Genomic DNA, 22,256 nt, shown 5'->3' on the forward strand with positions numbered 1-22,256 from the left:
AAAGGGTTGTTTTTTTTCTTGCGGTTCCTGCCTGTTTCTTGGAAGAGGGGTTTCTCCTTGTGAGCCTAACAAGGACTCACATAGGCTGGGAGAGAACAGTAAGTGGCTGCTATAGCATGAGCATGGCCGGGTTGAAGGAATCTGATGAAAAGTGCAGGGAGGCAGAGCAGTAGCTGCTGTGGCTAGATACAGGGTGGGTGTTTGGAGGGTGTACAAGAAAGCGCCAGGAACTACTTGCAGACTTCCATACCAGCTTCCCCGCTGACTTTGCTTAAGGGAAGTCAGCAGAGATGATCACAAATGGTAATTATATGACTGCAGGGCACTGCAACCATCATAAGGGTGGAGCCATTTTCTGAGATCATGATCACATCATTGGTGGGCAGACTGGGACAGCTGGAACTTGAAGGACCAGTCATAAGTACCACTCATTCAATGCTGTTGTAACTTTGAACAGTTGGTTAATGAGTGGTTATTAATCAGGGACGATCCATGTATTAAGTTTGTTGTTGGAGGATGGAGAAGGTAGGGGGTATGAGTATCCAGATGGATGTGAATGAGAGAAGAATTATGATTGTGCCCACAGAGGAAGCTGGGTATCCGTATGGCCATATAGATAAGTGTGAGTAAAGATGGGTATTCTCTTTTTGTATGCATGTCCAAGTAAGGAAAATCTGAGTGAAAAGATTACATATGGAAAATATATTTATACTGGTAAGTATGCACTCAAAAGGCCCAAGATTTCTATCTATCCCATTTTACCATTTATGATATAGAATAACAGAGTTGGAAGGGACTTTGGAGGTCAACTAGTCCAGCCCCCTGCTCGAGCACATTTCAGACAAATGGCTGTTATGTTATTAACAAGTTATGGCAGCGAACCTTATGCTTCTTCCATTTATTGGGAAATAATAATAATAATAATAATAATAATAATAATAATAGTAATAATAATAATAATAATAATGTTGGAAGGGACCTTGGAGGTCACCTAGTCCAACCCCCTGCTCTGGCAGGAAACCCTATACCAAATGGCTGTCCAGTCTCTTCTTAATTTACAATCTCAACTTACAATGAATTTTGTACTTTGTATAACCAAGAAGTAACCTTATATTGATAATTTCAATATAAACAAATACTTCTAGTAAGTTCAGTGCTCCCAAGCATGCTGACTTATTTCTACACAGCCACTATAAAGAAGGTATTTTAATACCGGCTTTCAAATATTTCCCTATCTGTATTATAAAAGCAAAAATAATTCTGTATGACAATATGGTAAAAGCCTTTATTATAAATCTTTTGCATAGATCCGTTGTTCAGTGAAACGTTTGATGGCTGCTTTGAGCAGATCACGTTCAGAGTACCTTCTTTGGTAAGTTTTTCAATTCTAGAATTACAAAAATGTTGTTCATTACAGTTTCTTAGTATGATAAACCTGTATCAGGTAGAACTGTAGCAACAATTTAACAAAACCATTTTATGACATTACCCAGGAAATACCATCCGCTCAAAGGACTTCATTTCATTAATGTGCAGAAAGACGTTATAGACTATTTTTGCAGATAGTCCTTGACTTAACAACCACAATTGACCCCAAGATTTCCATTGCTAAGGAAAACAGTTGTTAATGAGTTTTACCCCATTTTGCGACCTCTCTTGCTACCATTATTAAATGAATCACTACAGTTATTAAATTAGTAACTTGATTGTTAAGTGAATCTGGCTTACCCATTGACATTGACTTTGTCAGAAGATCACAAAAGGTGACCACACAATCCTGGGACACTGCAGCCGTCGTAAACACATGCCAGTTGCCAAGCGTCCAATTTTTGGTCACATGACCCGGGAGGCTGCAATGGTTGTCAGTGTAAAAAATGGTCATAAGTCACTTTCAGTGCCGTTGTAACTTCACTTGGTCACTAAACAAATGGGCATAAGTTGAGAATTACCTGAATATGAGTATTTCGGTATACTGAGGAGACCCCTCCTCAGAAATCTAAATTCTCCATAGTATTTCCCCATAGAATAATGGCTTTAAAATAGGAAAGTAGAAGGTGCAGTTATCAGATCCTCTGTCCTTTCCTGTGCCGCACCCCGCAAAGCTCTTCCCATCTCTCTATGATTTGTGGCAATTATACTCTCCCAACTAGTTTTTTTTTCTCATTTTGTCTCTTTACTGTGCATTGGCTTCCTCACATCATATCCTTTCATCTTTCATGTTATATTTTCCTCTGATGTTTCTCCATTTTTGGGTTAAAGCGCTCTATCTTCCAGCTCTCCACATTGCTGAAGTTTATTTTTAAAGTTGGTAGATATAAAATAAAGGCAGACATTACAGAAGATATTCATAGGCAGCCGTCAAGGTGCTAGTCAGTGGTGTGGCCTTCAAGCCAAAAAACAAACAACAACACACACCCCCCCCAAATACTCATCTGCTTTAAAAGTCTTTTTGGGTTGGTTTTCCAAATGAAATCCAGTTTTTGTGCTGTGAAACTAGGTTTTATTTATCTGTATTGTAATGTTCAGCACTCTACATATCATAAATGTTCCCATTTTTAGTTATAATGTACACTACTATATGCTGTCTACTGCATATTAAGGATTTTTAAACAGTGCATTGTGTAACAAAATTACGGAAACGTGGAAAAGATCATCTAACGTCACACTTTCTCATTGGCTTACTACCTATTTTTAACAACACTAGCAAATAAATACAATTTGTAGTCTTGTGATAGAGCATTCTTTGATACGTTTACTAAAGGCAAGTATTGTTAATGTTTTCATCTGTTTATATTTAGATAAATGTGGCTAGCTATCTCCAAGTTCTGTGTTTGGCCGAGAATTTAAGAACCAATATCAGAGACTTTGCTGCCTTGTTAACTGTGAATAACTGTGACATCAGGCAGAGTATTCTATACTTACAGTTTTGGGTCCAGAGTGGTGCTGGTTACTTGAAAGAAAAAGGTATGACAGTCTTATCATAATTACAACTCACTTAAAACTGAATGAAGCATAAAACAAACCTTTTGCTTTGCCTGGGCTAGAGTGACTGAAGAATTGTCTTGGTCTGCATATTTATTTATTTATTTATTTATTTGGATTTATATACCACCCTTTCCCGAAGGACTCATATATATGAAATATATACTATAGTTAATGTAAATAAATCATATAATAATGTTAAAAGTTTATGATCTTGTGGAGCAGACATGTCAAACACAAGGCCCGGGGGCCAGATCCGGCCCGCGAAGTGGTTTCATGTGGCCCGCGAAGCCATCCTGGAAACAGTGAGGGAACGGCCCCCACTGCCTTGGCCCTGGCCCAGAGACCCTCCTTCTTCCAGAGACCCTCAGATCTGTCCCACTCCTGCCCAGGCCCCCATAGGCACCCTTGATGCGAACGATGTAGAGCTGGCCACGCCCACCCAGTAGGCCCTATGCACTCTAGCCACGCCCACCCAGGCCACACCCACCCTGGCTATACCCACTCGGCCCCCTGAGGGCAACCGCAATGCTGATGCGGCCCTCAATGAAATGTGAGTTTGAGACCCCTGTATGTGGAGCCACAAGACTAGCTGTCCAGGGCCGCATGCAGCTCTTAGGCCATGAGTTGGACGCACCTGGTTTAGGCTTTTATGTTTAAACATGTTTATAGTATCAAATTCCAGTACAAAGTGGAGTCCTGGTGGTGCAGTGGTTAGAGTGCAGTATTGCAGGCTAATTCTGCTGATTGCCAGCAGTTCAATCCTGACCGGCTCAAGGTTGATTCAGCCTCCCATCCTTCCGAGGTGGGTTAAAATGAGGACCTAGATTGTTGGGGGCAATATGTTGAGTCTGTAAACCGCTTAGAGAGGGCTGTAAAACACTGTGAAGCGGCATATAAGTCTAAGTGCTATTGCTATAAATAAGAGATGAGTTACTGTGTTGGCCTCTAAATAGATTATGAGAAGAGAAAAAGCAGGGAATAGAATAAAGTTTGCAGAAACGTGACAGTGTGAATATGGGATGGAATTACTGATATATAACCAAAACTGAAAGGATAGAATTCTAGACAACGTTGTTGACAGCAATGAATCTGAGGGCCAGATTATCTTTTGTGTCGGCTGCTTGAATGTACCTGACTATGTGATTAGTAATCTGGCAGAAGAGGTAGAACTGTATCTGTAGGCAGACCACAATGTATGTAAACTATCCTGGTCCCTCCAGTTACTTTGAAGTAGTTGCTTCAGGATCTGTTCCCCAGATAATTTTCCAAAACTAGGAGGTCAAAACTGGGAGGATATTCACGTTCTGACTAGAGGATGGCACATGCTCATTTACCAGGCGAACAGTTTGCTGTCAAGAAGTTGTGGGTGCTTCAACACTGAAGGTTTTTAAGAAGAGACTGGACAGTCACTTGTCTGAAATGGTATAGGATCTCCCGCTTAAGCAGAGGGTTGGGCTAGAAGACCCTCAAGGTCCCTTCCAGCTCTATTTTGATCGATTGATTGATCTTTTATTTAGCTCTGATATATTTACGTTGCCGTAGTTAAGTGAGGTCTGATATATCAATCTGTTGGGAATTTAAGAACATAGATGGTCTTTTGCTATCCTCAAGTATTGAGTGGTAGGAACATTTACGCCTTACACAAGAACAGTCAGTGTCTTAATGCGTTGCCAGCTACAAACTTGACTCTTAACTTTTATACAGTACACTCTTGACTTCTTTTTTGCATCTTTGGTGCCAGCCATTTAAGGGCTTCTCCTCTTATCTACATGTCAAAGCCCCAGATCGGTACCTGCCGTTCTTTATCCTTAATGCAGTGATTGTCTACAGTTGTGCTTTCACAAAGCGCTACTTCACTTACTATTATAACACTAGTCTCCTCATTTCTGAAACTAGAGACACATGCAACATGGAAAAAAAATTGCTGGGAATAAACTCTAAATGTTTCAGAAGTTCTGAGTGTTCTAAAGATCAAGCTGTTCTGGCCGCTTCACAACTGCCTGCCCCCAGTCATCACAGTGCATTATTTGCCTTCCTCCACTTAAGCCACCATTGTCCTACTGGGGCCTATCCAACCAACCTCAGTTACAATCTTCATAGTGCCTTCTCTTCCTCCCTTCTGCGCACGTGCATGAGAATGTTAGCCATGTTGCAGAAGATGCTGCCCATCCAGTTCAGGCGCAGTAAGAAAACTCATCTCATAGAAGCTGAATGCATGTGCTAGAACGCCTTCATTGTATTGAAGAAAATGAATGCAAGAGCAAATGGGCAAACAGAATGCAAGTGCAAAAAGAAACCTTAGCCAGTTACAACGTTTTTAAAGAATAACATTTAGCAATAGCAATAGCACTTAGACTTATATATTGTTTCCTAGTGCTTTGCAGCCCTCTCTAAGTGGTTTGCAGAGTCAGCACAGTGCCCCCAACAATCTGAACCCTCATTTTACTAATCTTGGAAGGATGGAAGGCCGAGTCAACCTTGAGTCAGTCAGGATCGAATTCCTGGCAGTCGGCAGAGTTAGTTAGCCTGCAATACTGCATTCTAATCACTGCGCCACCACGGCTCTATTCTATTTCTATGCTGCAATAGAAATTTTAAATGAATTTAATGAATTACATATTTTAAAATGTGAATTTTAAGCTTACCGGGAAAAACTTGCTATATTAATGTGGGAAATAAACAAAGAACTAATGGCAACATTAAAAAGCTTAAATACTGTTATCAGTATCAAAAAGAATATCAGTATTATTTGAAAAAATCTGCTAAAAATCTTACTTTGCATGTACTTTAGATTCAGGAAGTCCTTGGCTTATGACAGCAGTTGGGGTGGAATTGCCACTGTTGTATGACAGTCATAAAGTGTAACGTCCTATGATCACACCCCACAGTGACTGCAGTTCTGGCAGTCACAGTCGCCAGAGTTAAACTAGGATTGTGTGGGTCGTTAAAGGAGGACCTCATGTGTCCTTGATTTCTGATTTTCTACCAGCTTCCCCATTGACTTTGTTTGTAGGTTGCAATCACGTCACCATAGGGACAGCTAGATTATAGGGTAAGCACCACTTGTTCAGCACCGTCGTGATTTTGGCTGGTCGCCGAACAAATGGACTGACCCAAGGACTGTCTGTAGTTACGTATCTTCAAGTACATCCAGATAACCCTGGCTTAACACCCTTAAACTTTTAAAACTCTTTTGTACAGGGAACAGGTCAGAGGACAGTGGCGTACAGCAGGACATTTCCATCAAAGGAACAACTAGCTCAAATCCAACGAAACCTATTCTTGAGAATATTCCACAGTGCAGTACTGGCTGCACTGAGAATCTGCTTGGACTTAAGAACATATTTTTGCCTTCTGAAGATTTGTTCTCATTTCTTAAGGTACGCCTACTAAAATGCTTAACAAGAAATGTACCCTCAGCCAAATGTTGCAGCATGGAACGTTCCTGTCCAGGAACCTTGCTAGGCCATTTTCTCTCCCTTGCCTTTGGATTTGTTTTCCTTCAGCTGTATTACATGGTCAGTGAGCAAGGGAACCTCACTGGACTTGTTTTTTTTAATTTAACCTACAAGTGCTATATATCCACCCAGGCTTTGTACAAGTATTTCTCGACTTAGGACCACAATTGGAACTGGAATTTCCATCACTAAGCGATACGGTCATTGAGTCGCGCCTGATTTTACAACCTTTTACTATAGTCATTAAGTGAATCACAGAGTTACCAAGCAAATCTGGCTTCCTCCACTGGTTTGTTGGTGGGAGCCCCCCCCCCGGAAGGTCACAAATAGTAATCGCACGACCCTGGGGATACTGCAGCCATCCTAAATACATGTCAGTGGCCAAGTGCCCACGTTTAGATCACGTGACTGGGGATGCTGCAAGTCATAAATGAGAGGAGTGGTTGTAAGTCATTTTTCACCACTGTTGTAACTTCAAAAGGTGTTTCAATGAATGGCTGTAAGTCAATGGCTCCCCGTATGAATAAAAAGGCAATTTAAAAGACAGAAATTATAAGAAACTTAATTCTACAGAGTTAAGTAACCACATTTAGAAAATTACTTTTCCAAAACACCAATGTCCGTTTCTAATAGATTTCGGAGTATCTGATTTTATTAATTATTTCTGGCGAGATTAAAGACACGCCTTTAAAATCAAAATAGGCTCCAAATCTCTTTTTCCCCCCGTTAATGATAATGAACTAATGATTTCTCTACAGCGTGAATTTAGAACAAAAGAAGATTGGAACAAACTGATACATCTGCTCACAGAATTCCAGATGAGGAATACAGATTTTATTTATAGCAACCTTGAAATCATCTCATCTTTGCCACTTAATATAATTCCAGAAGCAATTGAAATAGGCAGTACGGCGTGTAGCTTTATTGCAGAAAAGGCTTCAAATAGTACATGCATTGATGTTGATTATGTAGAGGAAGCCCCTCCTATGAAGAAGGCTAAACGATCAAAATGTCCGAAAAAAATGGCTGTATTGGACGACAGCGATTTATTTGAACGTGGATTAAATTACTCTGGGTTTTTAACACTATCAACCGACACAAGCACTTCATGCTTAGAAGAAGCAGGCCAAGTGGAACCTACAAATGTTGGCACAATGGCACTGAAGGATGGAACATCAGTCAATGCAAAAGATTCTGTATTTATATTCCAATGTTTAAATTCCTTAACTGAATTCCTGGACAATATGTCTTTCTTGGACTGTTGTTTCACTGAGCCCACCCAGGCATCAAAGGAGGCTGGCAAATATGAAGATTTTATCTGGACTAAAGGGAAAATAAAAAATGGTCTCTCTGATGAATTTAGTGTGGAGGACACTGACTGGTGGAGTTCTCAAAGCTCTGGCGAACTAAAAGCAACAATGGAGGCATTAAGTTTTAACAAATGCTCTAAGAGCATTTCAAAAATCATGAAAAGTTGCTTGAACTGTAGTAAAACTCTCGGGAAGAATGAATTTGAAGAACTCACTCTCCATGTTTCAAAAGAACGAGCTGATTTATACTTTGGCCGGTCAACAGCTAATTCCAGGTAAAGTCAAAACTTTTCTTAGGTTTTACAGAACGAAATGGCAAAAGGGTGTCCTTAATAGGTAAAGCAGAAACCCTAAAGAGAACGAAGAGCTTATATTATTTTCATTAAGGGCTGGATATAAAATGCTCTTGTTAGGAGAAATTGAGTTTGAAACTGAAGACACTGAAGGCAGAGACTCACATTGGCACATTAATTTCTAAGGTGGAGAGCAGTTTTATCAACAAAATTGTTTTAGAAGTAAAGTTGTTTAATACATGAAAAAAAATTACGCTTATCCAAGCTGCTGTTCTCTCATCTAACTTAGATAAGGGCTTAGAAGTAGTAAAATGAGAGTGGAAGATTTAGCATTCATTTGTATATCTTTTACATTTAATATCCAGCCTTAATCTCTGCTTATTACATGATTCCTGGGACTTTTATTTTTTTAAAAAAAGGATATTCCAGCTTTCTTACGGAGTACAAGGAAAGGATTAGGAAACTTAAGATATTAATTCAACAATCTGCTGTAGATACTCACTTCTAAAAATATAACTGCGATGGAAAATATATCATGTACTTCTCTTTTACAGTGTTCTCTATAATGCACAGAAGCGGATGGAATTAATTAAAACTGTGTTTTCCAGTACACCTTTAAGTCTTAATAACAGACAAGCCAGTGTAATGGAATATCTGCCAATTCTTCGCAACATTTGTAAATCAGAGAAACAGAAAGAACAGGGGAAGACAAAAAGGAGGTAAGTATCTATAGTTGCTCCGTTCTGGACAGATTTCTATAGAAGTAAATCTCAATGAATTCAAAGGGATTTACTTTCTGGTATGTTGGAATACAACGTGTGTATGTATCTGAGTTTCAGACAAAAGACAAAATTATAAATGGTTAAAAATGATCAAAATGTTTGCATGTTGATGCTTAAATCTGAACTGCTATTTTTTCCCCTCCCAAACAGGTTTCTTCACTACCTGGAAGGAATTCATCTTCCCAAAGAAATTTTGAACAGCCTGGCAACTGACTTTCCTTAAAACAGTGGCCAAGAATAGCATTGTAAATAGAAATGTATATTCAAAAGACAATTATATTTTTAATCTTTATTTATGAAGGATGCAGATGTACCAACTAATTACTTTCCACATTCCAGGTCAGCTTTTAATTTGAATAACAATAGATCAATTCAGATAAATTCTTTTTTTAAAAAAAGACAGCTGATTGAGTTGAGAAAAAGATGTGGCTTTCTGATGTTAATAAACATCTTAACACCAGAAAGCCACATGTTTTTCAAGTCAGTTGATGTAGTGATAAGCTTTTAAAAAGCATCTATTTGAATTGATCTATTGATCTAACAATAGATCCAGATTAACCAAATGTTAACAGATGACATTCAACAATTGCCCTGCTTTAAATTGACATGGTTGGTGTGTTGGATGCATATCCACATGCGCAGCCCTGAACATGAGGGCTATGAGGGAAACAGCAAATTTTTTACATCCCTTTACAGCTCTATGCAGCTGTTTATGTATTTCTGTAAATCTTTTTATACCATTTTATTGTTGTACCAAGGCTTGTTTTTTAAAAGTTTATATCCCTACAATAAAATAAAATATCTGAAAGGGAGGGCTTAACGTTTTATATGGTGATTTTGTGATGTAAAAATGCAAATTCTGGGCTCCACTGCTCACTTCTCTGACGTCTTTTTGTATGGAAAAGTAATTAAAACCACTCTTATGTTTTAAACAAACTTCTTGGTAATATGTGGTTAAGCATTTAGCATCTTCTACCAAACATACAATATGTGGCTTTGAAACATTTAACAGGTTGCTTATTTGTTGCTTGTCACTGATCCAAAACATGTTAATTATATATATATATATATATTTCATTTTGAATGTGTTTGTTACCTAAAGCTAGGGAGGGTGAGATAAGCTGAGAATAGAAAATAATTTTGACATTAACACCTCAAGATTACTTCAACGTTTGTAACGGTACATCAAATGTCACAGATCTATTGTACAATCCAGAAGTTGCACAATCATGAATTTATTTAATTCTTAAAGCATTTCATAGGTGTCTAATACCAGAAGCTCATAGAAAGCTATTGCCTGCAGTAACGAATCACATAGTTCCTCCTCTCTTTTCCATGGATTACCCAACATTGCATGCATTTGCCTGGTAGCTACGTTGTTTGCAAAGCTCACATGGGATGTTTGTTTAGCGGAGTCCAAGAGAAACTGTTTTACAAGGTCCATTCCACTAATTCGTGCCTCTCCCAACATCAGCCCAAAATATCTGCCTACAGCATTCCGGGACATGCTCAGTACATGGGGTTCTCCATCCTTTCCAAAACTTTTTTGCAATAATGCATAAAGTACAGCTTCCATTATACGAAGATGCAACGTTACTGGAAACAAGGCAGCATTTGTGGGAGGAAGTCCAACTTTTTCCAGAACATAAAAGTCTGCTTCGGGAATCTTGGATATTATAGTAGATACCTGAAACAAACAAGTCAGTTTTATCAAACTTGAATAATGCAGCACCATGAATCCTAAAGCATGCATTGGTTACATTAATCTACAAGAAATGTATTTATATGTTCCCCAAATAGCTTTCGGGAAGTAATGACCTTCGTTTGGCTTGAAACTTAACATTAAGAAGACCAAGATCATGGCATCCGGCCCTCTCAATTCCTGGCAAATAGATGGGGAAGAAATGGAGGTAGTGACAGATTTTACTTTCCTGGGCTCCAAGATCACCGCAGACAGGGACTGCAGCCAAGAAATTAAAACATGCTTGCTCCTGGGGAGGAAAGCTATGGCAAACATAGACAGCATACTAAAAAGCAGAGATATCACCCTGCCAACAAAAGTCCATACAGTCAAGGCCATGGTTTTCCCAGTTGCAATGTATGGCTGTGAAAGTTGGACCATAAGAAAGGCTGAGCTCCAAAGAATTGAGGCCTTTGAACTATGGTGCTGGAGAAGACTCCTGCGAGTCCCTTGGACTGCAAGGCGATCAAACTGGTCAGTCCTAGAGATCAACCCTGACTGCTCTTTAGAAGGCCAGATCCTGAAGTTGAAACTCAAAGACTTTGACCACCTAATGAGAAGGAAGGACTCACTGGAGAAGAGCCTAATGCTGGGAAAGATTGATTTAACTTGGTAAAGAATGAATTGGTCCATCAAAAACTGCCTCTAGATGGGAATATTTATATGTTACTTATATGTAAGGGTGTAGGACTATACATACATTGTATATAGTATGTTTTAAATGTGTGTTATGTATGTATATACTTTTGAGAGGAAGCAACTAAATTTCATTTTTTAATGTGTGCCATTGTGGCCAAAGGGAAAAAATGACAATAAAGGTTATCTATCTAATATTCTACTCAAAAGCGGGCTACAGATCTGGCAGATTTTTGCTAGCTGGACATGCTATTTTGTGCGTATCGCTGCAAAAACACTCTGGAACAGGGGCCCCCAACCCCTGGGTTGCAGCCAGGCCCATTGGGAACCAGGTCGCACAAGGGCTTAACAAAAGTCATTCACACATGATATTATCTATTGGATGCCAATTCCATAATACTGTGGGTGGCTGTGACAAAACTAAAATCATGAGTTCACGTGTGACATACAGACCTCCCAGCTGCTGTAAAACACTTCGAGAATGAAAAAGGGGACCCAACCAAGACAACATAAGATGGCTTACTGTATCAAGATAGGTTGCTGGTGTGAATGTTTCTTCCTTATTTCTGTATTTTTCCAAATGCCAGTTCTGAACAACCAAATGTCTGTCAACATGAGCCCATGAAATTTTTTGCACGCCAAAGACAATAGATACAATACTCTTAGCAGTCTGAAAAGGGAAAAAAAGGTATTGGCATTTAAATATTTATTTACAGCCACAGGTTTTCTGGTGTAAGTAAAGATACAAGTAGTCCTCATCTTACAATTGAGCCCAACATTTCTATTGCTAAGCAAGACAGTTGTTAAGCGAGTTTTGTCCCATTTTACAACCTATCTTGCCACAGTTAAGTGAATCGCTACAGTTGTTAAGCTATAACATGGCTGTAAAGAGATTCTGGCTTTCCCATTGACTTTGCTTGTCAGATCGCAAAAAGGTGATCACGTGACCCTGGGACACTGCAACTGTCATAAATACATGCCAGTTGCCAAGTGTCCACATTTTGATCACGTGACTGGGGATGTTGCAACAGTCATAAGTGTGAAAAAGTCGTCATTTTTTTCGCTGCCGATGTAACTTCAAAGAGTCATTGAAAGGAAAGGCTATAAGTCAAGAACTACCTGCTTTTTCTTTCCTTCACTTACTAGAGAACATGGAATTGCTCCTGAACATAGCTACAAAATTCTTGTAACAGCATTTATTTGCATTTATTTGGATTTTTAATACAAAGCAAAGACAGGGTGGTTATTAATCCTAAAGGCATATTAATCCTAAAGATGGTCATCAATCATAAACTCAAATGGTTGAGAATTTTCATGCACACGACTTTTGATGTAGCAGTCCCTAAACCTGTACACTCCAGAACTGCGAGTATCACTCCTAAAATTCCCAACCTGAAAGACCAGTTGTGACTCTGGACACATTTGAGGAACTTTTCCTTATGCTTTTAATTGCTGGCCTGTATCGAGTGAGCTATTTCTGGAACTGAACTGTAAATATTAGTTTGTGTTAGTGCAGAAGGATCTACTGAAAACACCCAAAAATCACCAGGCATATTTTTGTAAACCGCCTAGTCACCGAGAGTGAGTGAGCAGCCATACAAATTCTCTAAATAAATGAATGAACTTTTATTAAAGTAGTCTCAATTCTTCTAGAATGACTCTGTGTTCCTATCATTTCATATAATTTTGTCAATCTAAGATGCAAAAAAGCCACATTCAGATACGGAAGGCAGACAAACTTCTAACCTAGGTTTTTTCGTAACCTCACACACTCTTAATTGAAGAACACTGTGAATCTGATATGCACCCTGGTGTTTACAGACTTACAATCACAGGTATTTAGCAGCGTTAGGAGTTATTTTGTAAGCAGGCAAAGGGAACTGGAAGTGTTAAGCAAAACGTACTAAAGAGAACTCTGAGAATCCTGCTTGGAAAAGAATTGCTTTTGGATTTCGGCCTCTGCCAAGGAGTTTAAAGCTTTCTTAACAAGCACTTCTACCCTGGCATCATTTATCAACGTACCTCAAAATGCAAAGTAATTCACAAGTGATTTTTTTCTCACAATCAAGTCTGTTTGAGTCTCCACTATTCTCTCCCCTTGAAAATAAGTCACACTACACAATAATATTCAATTATTAAACTTTGGAAAGGCAGCTATGTTGAAAGGGCAACTCTCCATTGCACAAAGATGAACTCTACATTCGGATGTAGGGGAAATACTGATTCCTGCTGAAAATCGTTACCTTCAACCTGCTTTTTTTAACTGCAGGACTGATGCATTTCCTTGCAGACATCGGAGTGCATGTTTTTTTCTCTTCTTTTTCCAGAGGGTTGAGAATAAAGTTGCATACTTTAAGGGCTGTTTTATAGTGAAAAGAAGGCACTTGCAGTAAACCCTGTAATTCCTGAAATGGCCCATGCTTGTTTCTATACTCTATTACATTAAAAGACTTTTTTCCTTGCAATAGTTTAACAGTAGAGAGTTCTTCTTCGGATGCTGAATTGAGAAATCGCAAAATAACAGATTGCTGTTCAGAAGAAAACAAGGCATCTATTCCATCTTTTGCTTCAGTTCCTGACGGCGAGATCTGTATTGGGGCACAGGTAGATTTCTTATGATACCAAAGACCTTGAGATGAAGGAAGCAGAACCTGAAGAAAGCATCTTCCTGAAAATAAAGGGAGATTTCAGTCATTCCACTACCGTCAGTAACAAAATTAGTTCAAGCATTTACTGATGAAGTCAGCTTCCTACCGGTAGTTATTCTACTAGAAATGCTAAGACGCTTTTCTCGGTTCTTGTGGGAATTCTTCAAAGTATTACCCATACTAAACCAGGGATCTTCAAACTTGGCCTTTTTATGACTCATGGACTTCAACTCCCAGAACTCCTGAGCCAGCATGGCTGGCTGAGGAATTCTGGGAGTTGAAGTCCACAAGTCATAAAAGGGCCAAGTTTGAAGACTCGTCCTAAACATTCTACTAAAAGCTGAACCATTTTATCTCATTTTTTTGTTCAATTTTTGTTCATTTATGAGAACAGATATTTTTCCCCAGAACTATTGAATTTAGACCTCTTCTGTCCTTACTCATTTTCTCTTTTACTACAATAGCCCCAAATGTTATGTTATGTTTTTTTGGGAGGCATGGGGTAAGGGAAAGTGATCAGCTTTCTACATTCAGGAAAGCCTTTACACACTACCAATGAAGCTGATCTACTGTAGACATAGTTTATTAATCACAATTGTCTGGATTCATATAAAATACTAAATGATAAAGAGAATTCAGAAATTGATTTCCTATTAGCAAAAAGCCTAGAGTTTTGCCGAAAGATTAGCCTCTAGTATTCAACTGGAGCAAATAAGCCATTTTCAAATCCTAATGAAATCAGTTGGATTTGGATTACTGATAGCAAATTTTGGGTTTTAATCTTTTAATTGTTGTTAATGCTTGTGAAGTTTTTATACTCGTGCTTTTATGCAATTGTAAGCCGCCCAGATTCATTCTATGAGATAGGGCAGCATGTGAATTTAATAAACAAAATAAATTTTCTTAAAATGATTACTTTGATCTTCAATTGTCATCTGTAAAACAGAAGTTAAAATATTAGCAAATATTTAAAATTAAAATTCCCTTTTTAAATAGGCTAAAATATTAACCTACCTGTTGTGTGAATCCAGCTGTTATTTTGTTTGTTTAAGCTGCACAGGTAGTACTCAACGTATGACCACAATTGAGCCCAAAATTTCTGTTGTTAAGTGAGACATTTGTTAAGTGAGTTTTGCCTCATTTAACAACCTTTCTCGCCTTAGTTGTTAAGTGAATCACTGCAGTTGATAAGTTAGTAACCTGTTTGCTAAGTGAATTTGGCTTCCCCACTGATTTTGCTTGTCAGAAGGTCGCAAAAGGTGATCACATGAACTTGGGACACAGCAACGGTCATAAGTATGAACCAGTTGCCAAACATCTGAATTTTTATCATAGGATTGTGGGCATGCTGCAACAGTTGTAACTGTGAAAAACAGTCATAAGTCACTTTTTTGGTGCCATTGTAACCTCGAACAAAAACTAAACAAACTATCTGAATATGGCTGATGTGCAAAGCTAAAAACTCAATGTTATATGCCCCATTTTTTAACTCACAATACTGTGTGAACATGAAACAGGCCTTAGTTAAGATTTCTAGTTACTCAATTTTGGTTGCAAACCTCAATTGCTGAATCATTTTGCAATCAGGGAACTCCATGAAACTACAAAGTGCAAGCACAAAATGGTAATACATGTTTAATATATTTACTATACTTTTTAGCTGAGCACATCCTGCAAACACAGCCAACGGTAATTTATTGAACAAACTATAGTTAAGCAAACCCCTTATGTAAATTGTGTGGCCACCAAATATGACTGTCTCTCACCTCCGATATTTGATAAATGCTACTAGGTCAAGTGACAACAGCTACTCATTAGTTCAACTTAGGTTTGTTCAATGGTAAAGCTATGATAATAAAAAGCAATTTAATCTGTTCAACTAAATCTCAAAAAGTGCCAGTTAAAAAAGAAAAGAGGGCTAAGTATTTTCCATGGTATGTCCCATCTCTGTTTATACTGAGCATTGCCCAAACCCAAGTAAACCTCAACACCATATGCAAAAGGATACCGTAATAAATATCTCTCTGCAAATTTCTGGATTGAAAATGCAAAATGTGATTCAAAGCATTAATGGCACAGCACATATCACTTTTCAAGAAACAACTTAAAATGGGTGCATCTTTTCCTGGGCTCCTATAACTGCCCTTTGCAGCTGATATACGATCACAGGCAAGGACCTATTTGGTTTAAGTAGTTCCCAAAGATTCTATATGTACATGTGTGCTCCAAATTACATTTTGCCCTTCAATTTTTTTTATTTCTTCCCAGCTCTATTCTCAAATACACTCCAAAATGCATTCAATAGTAAAAGTGAACAGTTCTCTATGATTTTCGGGAGTTTATCCATCATTACTGATCCTACCAAGGAACAAGATTTTACAAGCGTTTTCACAGCAAAGTGAACCTACCAGAGAAAACTGTATCCAACCAATTTGCTCCATTCTAATTGTTAAATTAAAATATTTAGACCCATTGGCTAACATCCATTTTCAGATAATCCATAAAGACATGCCGCCAATATGTGCTGGCCCCCGAAGCACATGCACAGAATGCATTTCTTGTCTCCTATTAAAACCAAATTTATTTTTATCCCTCCTTTATTCTTTTTAGAAATACAGTAACTCAAGGCAGCAAACATACCTAATACAGGTAGTCCTCAACTTACAACAGTTGGTTTAGTGTCCGTTCAAAGTTACAACACCACTGGAAAAAATGACTCATGACCGTTTTTCACACTTACAACCATTGCAGCATTTCCCCATGGTCACGTGGTCAAAATTCAGACACTTGGCAATTGACTGGTGTTTATGGTTTCAGTGTCCCAGGATCATGTGATCTCCCTTTACTGTCTTCTGACAAGCAAAGTCAATGGGGAAACCAGTCACTTGACAATGTTATTAACTTAACAACCATTAACAAATGTGACAAGATAGGTCATAAAATGGGGAAAAACTCACTTAAGAAATGTCTCACTTAGCAACAGAAATGTTGGGCTCGATTATTGACATAAATTGAGGACTGCCTGTACTCCTTCCTCCTCCTATTTTCCCCACAACCACAACCTTGTGAGGCGGATAGGGTTGAGAGATAAAAGTGTTCCAAGGTCACAAGCGAGTTTTCATGCCTAAGGAGACTAGAACTCCCATCTTCCACTTTCTTTCCTGGTGCCTTAAACCACTTAAACCAAATACATTGAAGGAGCTTTCTCCAAAGGTGTCCTCCAGTTGTGATGATTTACAAATTCCCCACACAACTGGAGGGCACCAAATTGAAAAAAAATCTGGCATATCTTCATTTATTTCCGGGGATCGCTTATGTATCTTACAAGCATGTAATTAACAGGGCAGATACCACGGTAATTCCATTTCCTGCATGCAAATGCATTACCAGTGTCACCACCACTCTTGCCCATCTAAGTGAGTTTTGTCCCATTTTACGACTGTTCTTGCCACAGTCGTTAAGTGAGTCATTGCAGTTGTTAAGTTAGTAACCTAGTTGTTAAGTGAATCTGGCTTCCCATTGACATTGCTTGTCAGAAGGTCGCAAAAGGGGATCAAAAGATTTGTGCTTCTTAGATTGTAAGCCGCCCGGAGTCTTCGGAGAAGGGCGGGATATAAATGGGATTTTTTTTAAAAAAAAAAATGAACCTGGGACACAGCAACCGTCCTAAGTATGAGCCAGTTGTCAAGCATCTTAATTTTGATCACATGACCACGGGGAATGCTGCAATGGTCCTAAGTGTGAAAAACGGTCATAAGTCACTTTTCCCAGTGGCCTTGTAACTCTGGTCACTAAACGAGCTGTTGTAAATCGAGGACTACCTGTACTTCGATTTCCCGGGCGGCAGCAGCAGCGGCCAAGACGTTATTTTCTGATCTCTCAAGCTTGGCAACATTCGCTTTAAAAGACGAGGCAACATTTCCCACTTTAAAAGACGAGGCCCTCTGCAAACTCCGCGGTCCCTTCCGCGAGCAACGCCCGCAGAAGCGGCCGCTTGAAGGGCAGCGCTTCCCCACGCCGCCTCCTTACCGCCCCAGAAGAGCTCGGGAAGGCGCTTCAGGCTCATCCTCGCCTTCTTCTAACCGGCGCCACGCGCTTTTTCCTCCTCTCCCCCGTATCCTGTTTGCCCGGTCCCCGAAATCAAAGTACCGGCTGCATTGAAAGTTAAGGCGGAGAGTTCCGGCCTAGCGGGGGGGAAAAAAAAGCTCCTGCGCGCGCAGAGGTTTCGCAATCGCTCTCTGCCAGATTGACGTTCGGTAGGGGCTACTGCAGGGATCTTCAAACTTGGCCCTTTTATGACTTGTGGACTTCAACTCCCAGAATTCCTCAGCCAGCCAGGGCTGGCTGAGGAATTCTGGGAGTTGAAGTCCACAAGTCATAAAAGGGCCAAGTTTGAAGACCCCTGGGCTACTCAAACCCCTCGAAAGAGGGCTTTCGGAGCGAGTGCTCAGCGGAAAGCAACTCTCCTTTTCCCCAGTCGTTAAACCGCTGGGAAACAAGGAGGCGAGATAACCCGTGTGTGCCCGGAGCAACCTAAGAAGCGACTGTGAGTGAGCCTGGATAAAGACACGGTTCCTTGCACCATTTAAACGAGAGGACGTGTGGTTTTTGTGTCCTTCGACACCCGTGTCTGCCAAGTTCTGCAGCCTTTTTTTTTTTTTTTTTTTTTTGCTGAAAAGGGAAATTGTAACGTTTGGGACTCCCTTTAGCTCTGCAAAGGTGGTTTTGCCCGTTGTCCGCGGGAGCTCCAAAATATATTAAAATACAGTCTAAAAGGGAAAGGGAATATAAGGATGAAGTTAAAAACTATGATATGCTCTAGTGCAGGGGTAGGCAACCTCGGCTCTTTTATGATTCATGGACTTCAACTCCCAGAATTCCTGAGTCAGCTATGCTGACTCAGGAATTCTGGGAGTTGAAGTCCATGAGTCATAAAAGAGCCGAGGTTGCCTACCCCTGCTCTAGTGGCATTAAATAGGAGGGCCTCCATTTTATAGAAAAATAGACAAAATCCCAAGCTATGCTGACTCAGGAATTCTGGAAGTTGAAGTCCATGAGTCATAAAGGAGCCGAGGTTGCCTACCCCTGCTCTAGTGGCATTAAATAGGAGGGCTTCCATTTTATAGAAAAACTAGACAAAATCCCAAGCTATGCTGACTCAGGAATTCTGGGAGTTGAAGTCCATGAGTCATAAAAGCCGAGGTTGCCTACCCCTGCTCTAGTGGCATTAAATAGGAGGGCCTCCATTTTATAGAAAAACTAGACAAAATCCCAAGCTTAAGAATAAGGTAGAAATAGAAATTTCTGGCTTTCTATAAAACATGCACATTTTTATGTATATGCCCAATCGACTGAGATTCCAGCTTCCAAAATTCCCACTCAGCAGCCACATCAGATCTGTAATGTATGCAGAGGGCACCAGGTTGAAAAAGTCTGATTCATAAAATATTTCAAAGTGAAAAAAATACATGCAAGCCATCTTCAGCTGGTACTGTGAATGGGGTACAGAAAATTGAAAATGTGAATTCTTGACTAAAAAGTACAGCAAGAATTTCTAGGAAGTGTCTAGGAAGAATGGATTTGAGTGTTTTGAGGAGCAAAAATATCTTAATCTGGTACTGTAAGCATATTTATCACTATGTTCCAAATGCCTGTACATTTTGATTTATTTTTTTTGGAAATTTCTCTTTGTTCTACCAAACCTCTTAAGTGGTTTAGAGTGGATGTTGTCATACTAAAATAATAGGAAGCCATGATTTGTCCCCTGGGAAAGAGCCTCCTCCGTTCACATTTCCCCTAGAAACAACAGTAAAAAAAAATGAAATGTCTTCCAGCTGCAGCTGGAAAATCAACTATCTTCTCCATTTGCTGCCCTTTTATTTTCATCTATAAACATTCCAAGATTAACCACACAATGGAAAAGTAAATTATTGGCAGTCATGTAGACCTAGACTTACAACCACTACGGAGTCCAAATTTTCTGTTGCTAAACATTATAATTGTTCAATTAATTTTGCTCCATTTTATGACATTCCACCATTGCTAAGTGAATCACTGCTGTTCTTAAGTTGGTGGAGCAGTGGGCTGATGCCTCCTTAAGTAACACTAGCTGCCTGCAATTAGTGCAGGTTCGCATCCCACCAGGCTCAAGGTTGACTCAGCCTTCCATCCTTCCGAGGTAGGTAAAATGAGGACCCAGATTGTTGGGGGCAATTAAGCTGACTTTGTAATAATGCCGCTTGGGGGTGTGTGTGAAAGCCCTAATAAGCAGGCATATACATAAAATGAAGGCTACTGCTAAGCTTGTAAGCCGCCCTGAGTCTTCGGAGAAGGGCGGGATATAAATGGAATTAAAAACAAAACAAAAAAAAACACGAGTGCTAAGTAAATTTGGCTTCCTCGCTGACTTTGTCAGCAGGTTGCAAAAGGTGATCACGTGACCCCAGGACACTGCAACTATCAAAACCACATGCCAGTTGCCAAGCATTTGAATTTTGATCATGTGAACATGATGATGCAGTGGTTGTAAGTGTGAAAAACAGTCATAAGTTCACTTTTTCAGTGCTGTTGTAACTTCAAACAGTCACTAAATGAACTGTTGTTAAGGACTACTGATCGTGTATAGCAGAACCAGAAATGTAGATATTGTCCACTTTTGCAGCGGCAATGGGAAGAATCACTTTTAATTTTCTTTTTCATTTCTGAACAATTTTGCCCAAATACTGTTTTTATTTATTATGTGCTATCAAGTCATTTTTCAACTCCCAACAACCGCACAGATTTTTTTTGTGACAAAAATGTCCTTAACCTGGTCCTCCAACTCTTTCAATAGCATTCATATAGTCACTGTAACTGAGTCCATCCACCTTGTTACTGGCCATCCTCTTTTCTTTGCTTCCACTTTTCCAAAATTAGAGCCTCCTTTGCATAATGTATCTGAAGTAGGATAAACTTAAATATGAGCCAGCAGTGTGCTGCAGCTGCCAAAAAAGCCAACACAGTGCTAGGCTGCATTAACAGAGGGATAGAATCAAGATCTGCTGGAGAAGACTCCTGCGAGTCCCTTGGACCACAATGCGATCAAACCGGTCAGTCCTAGAGGAGATCAACCCTGACTGCTCTTTAGAAGGCCAGATCCTGAAGCTAAAACTCAAATACTCTGGCCACCTAATGAGAAGGAAGGACTCACTGGAGAAGAGCTTAATGCTGGGAAAGATTGAGGGCAAGAGAAGAAGGGGAGGACAGAGAATGCGGTGGCTGGATGGAGTCACTGAAGCAGTAGGCGTGAGCTTAAATGGACTCCAGAAGATGGTAGAGGACAGGAAGGCCTGGAGGAATGTTGTCCATAGGGTTGCGATGGGTCGGACACGACTTCGCAGCTAACAAAGAATCAAGATCATGTGAAGTACTAATACCACTTTACAATGCCTTGGTAAGGCCACACTTGGAATGCTGCATCCAGTTTTAGTCACCACACCATGATGTAAAAAAGATGTTGAGACTCTAGAAAGAGTACAGAGAAGAGCAACAAAGATGATTAGGGGACTGGAGGCTAAAACATATAAGGAACGGTTGCTGGAATTGGGTACGTCTAGTTTAATGAAGAGAAGGACAAGGGGGGACATGATAGCAGTCTTCCAATATCTAAGGGGCTACCACCAAGAAGAGGGAGTGAAGCTATTCTCCAGAGCACCTGAAAGCAGGACAAGAAGCAACGGATGGAAACTAGTCAAGGAGAGAAACAACCTAGAACTAAGGAGAAATTTCCTGATAGTTAGAACAATTAATCAGTGGAAAAACCTGCCTCCAGAAGCTGTGAATGCTCCAACACTGGAAGTTTTTAAGAAGAGACTGGACAGCTATTTGTCTGAAATGGTATAGGGTTACTTGCCTGAGGAGGGCGTTGGACTAGATGACCTCCAAGGTCCTTTTCTTCTTCATCATCATTATCATCACCATCATCATCATCATTATTAACAACCAGGAAGAGATCAAGTGCTCAAGACTATGAAACAGACTGGGGGGAAAAAGATTCCATTGGTTGATCCAGCTTTGGCAACTTCTAGCCATCAACAGTATGTAAGGAAATTCCTGTTTTAGTTGCAATGTTAGTTCTCAAAGAGAAATTAGAATGAACTGGTTTGTGTGGCCTGTGTACTGTACAATCTTGATTTTTCATGCCTACCCTGAGTTGATATAGTATCAATTTTGTAATAAATTGCTGTTACAATTACTGGATGATTTATAATAGCTACTGTAGAAATGCAGCTGCCTTCCCATGTTGAATTATGCTAATATTTTTCATTAATTTGGTTGCCCTGAAATGTCTCAGTTAGAAACAGAATCGGCACAGTTGACAAATGATTCAAGTCTGAGCTACAAATAACCTCTTCTATGAATATT

The 22,256-nt window shown here is 39.6% G+C and overlaps 2 protein-coding genes across 3 annotated transcripts in view; one reads left to right on the forward strand and one right to left on the reverse strand.

Moving 5' to 3' along the window:
* The window catches only part of ATAD5 (ATPase family AAA domain containing 5), a 35,764-nt gene extending 26,549 nt beyond the window's left edge, over window positions 1–9,215 (forward strand). For both annotated transcript variants that reach the window (XM_083352737.1, XM_083352738.1), the window contains exons 18-23: window positions 1,308–1,372; window positions 2,799–2,964; window positions 6,187–6,365; window positions 7,202–8,028; window positions 8,601–8,765; window positions 8,979–9,215. In XM_083352737.1, the coding sequence (XP_083208863.1) occupies window positions 1,308–1,372; window positions 2,799–2,964; window positions 6,187–6,365; window positions 7,202–8,028; window positions 8,601–8,765; window positions 8,979–9,051 (1,475 nt within the window). In that variant the 3' untranslated portion in view covers window positions 9,052–9,215. The remainder of the gene's footprint in view (window positions 1–1,307; window positions 1,373–2,798; window positions 2,965–6,186; window positions 6,366–7,201; window positions 8,029–8,600; window positions 8,766–8,978) is intronic.
* A 203-nt stretch (window positions 9,216–9,418) lies between these two features.
* Window positions 9,419–17,997, reverse strand: TEFM (transcription elongation factor, mitochondrial). Its single transcript, XM_083352739.1, has 4 exons — window positions 17,883–17,997; window positions 13,449–13,873; window positions 11,729–11,875; window positions 9,419–10,515 (listed from the first exon to the last, which is right to left on the reverse strand). Exons 1-4 carry the CDS (start codon window positions 17,917–17,919, stop codon window positions 10,075–10,077), a joined length of 1,050 nt encoding a protein of 349 aa, XP_083208865.1. The 5' UTR covers window positions 17,920–17,997; the 3' UTR covers window positions 9,419–10,074.
* Between the last annotated feature and the right edge of the window lie 4,259 nt (window positions 17,998–22,256).

Source organism: Vipera ursinii, assembly GCF_947247035.1.
Source record: "Vipera ursinii genome assembly, chromosome: 2".
Taxonomy (NCBI): Eukaryota; Metazoa; Chordata; class Lepidosauria; order Squamata; family Viperidae; genus Vipera; species Vipera ursinii.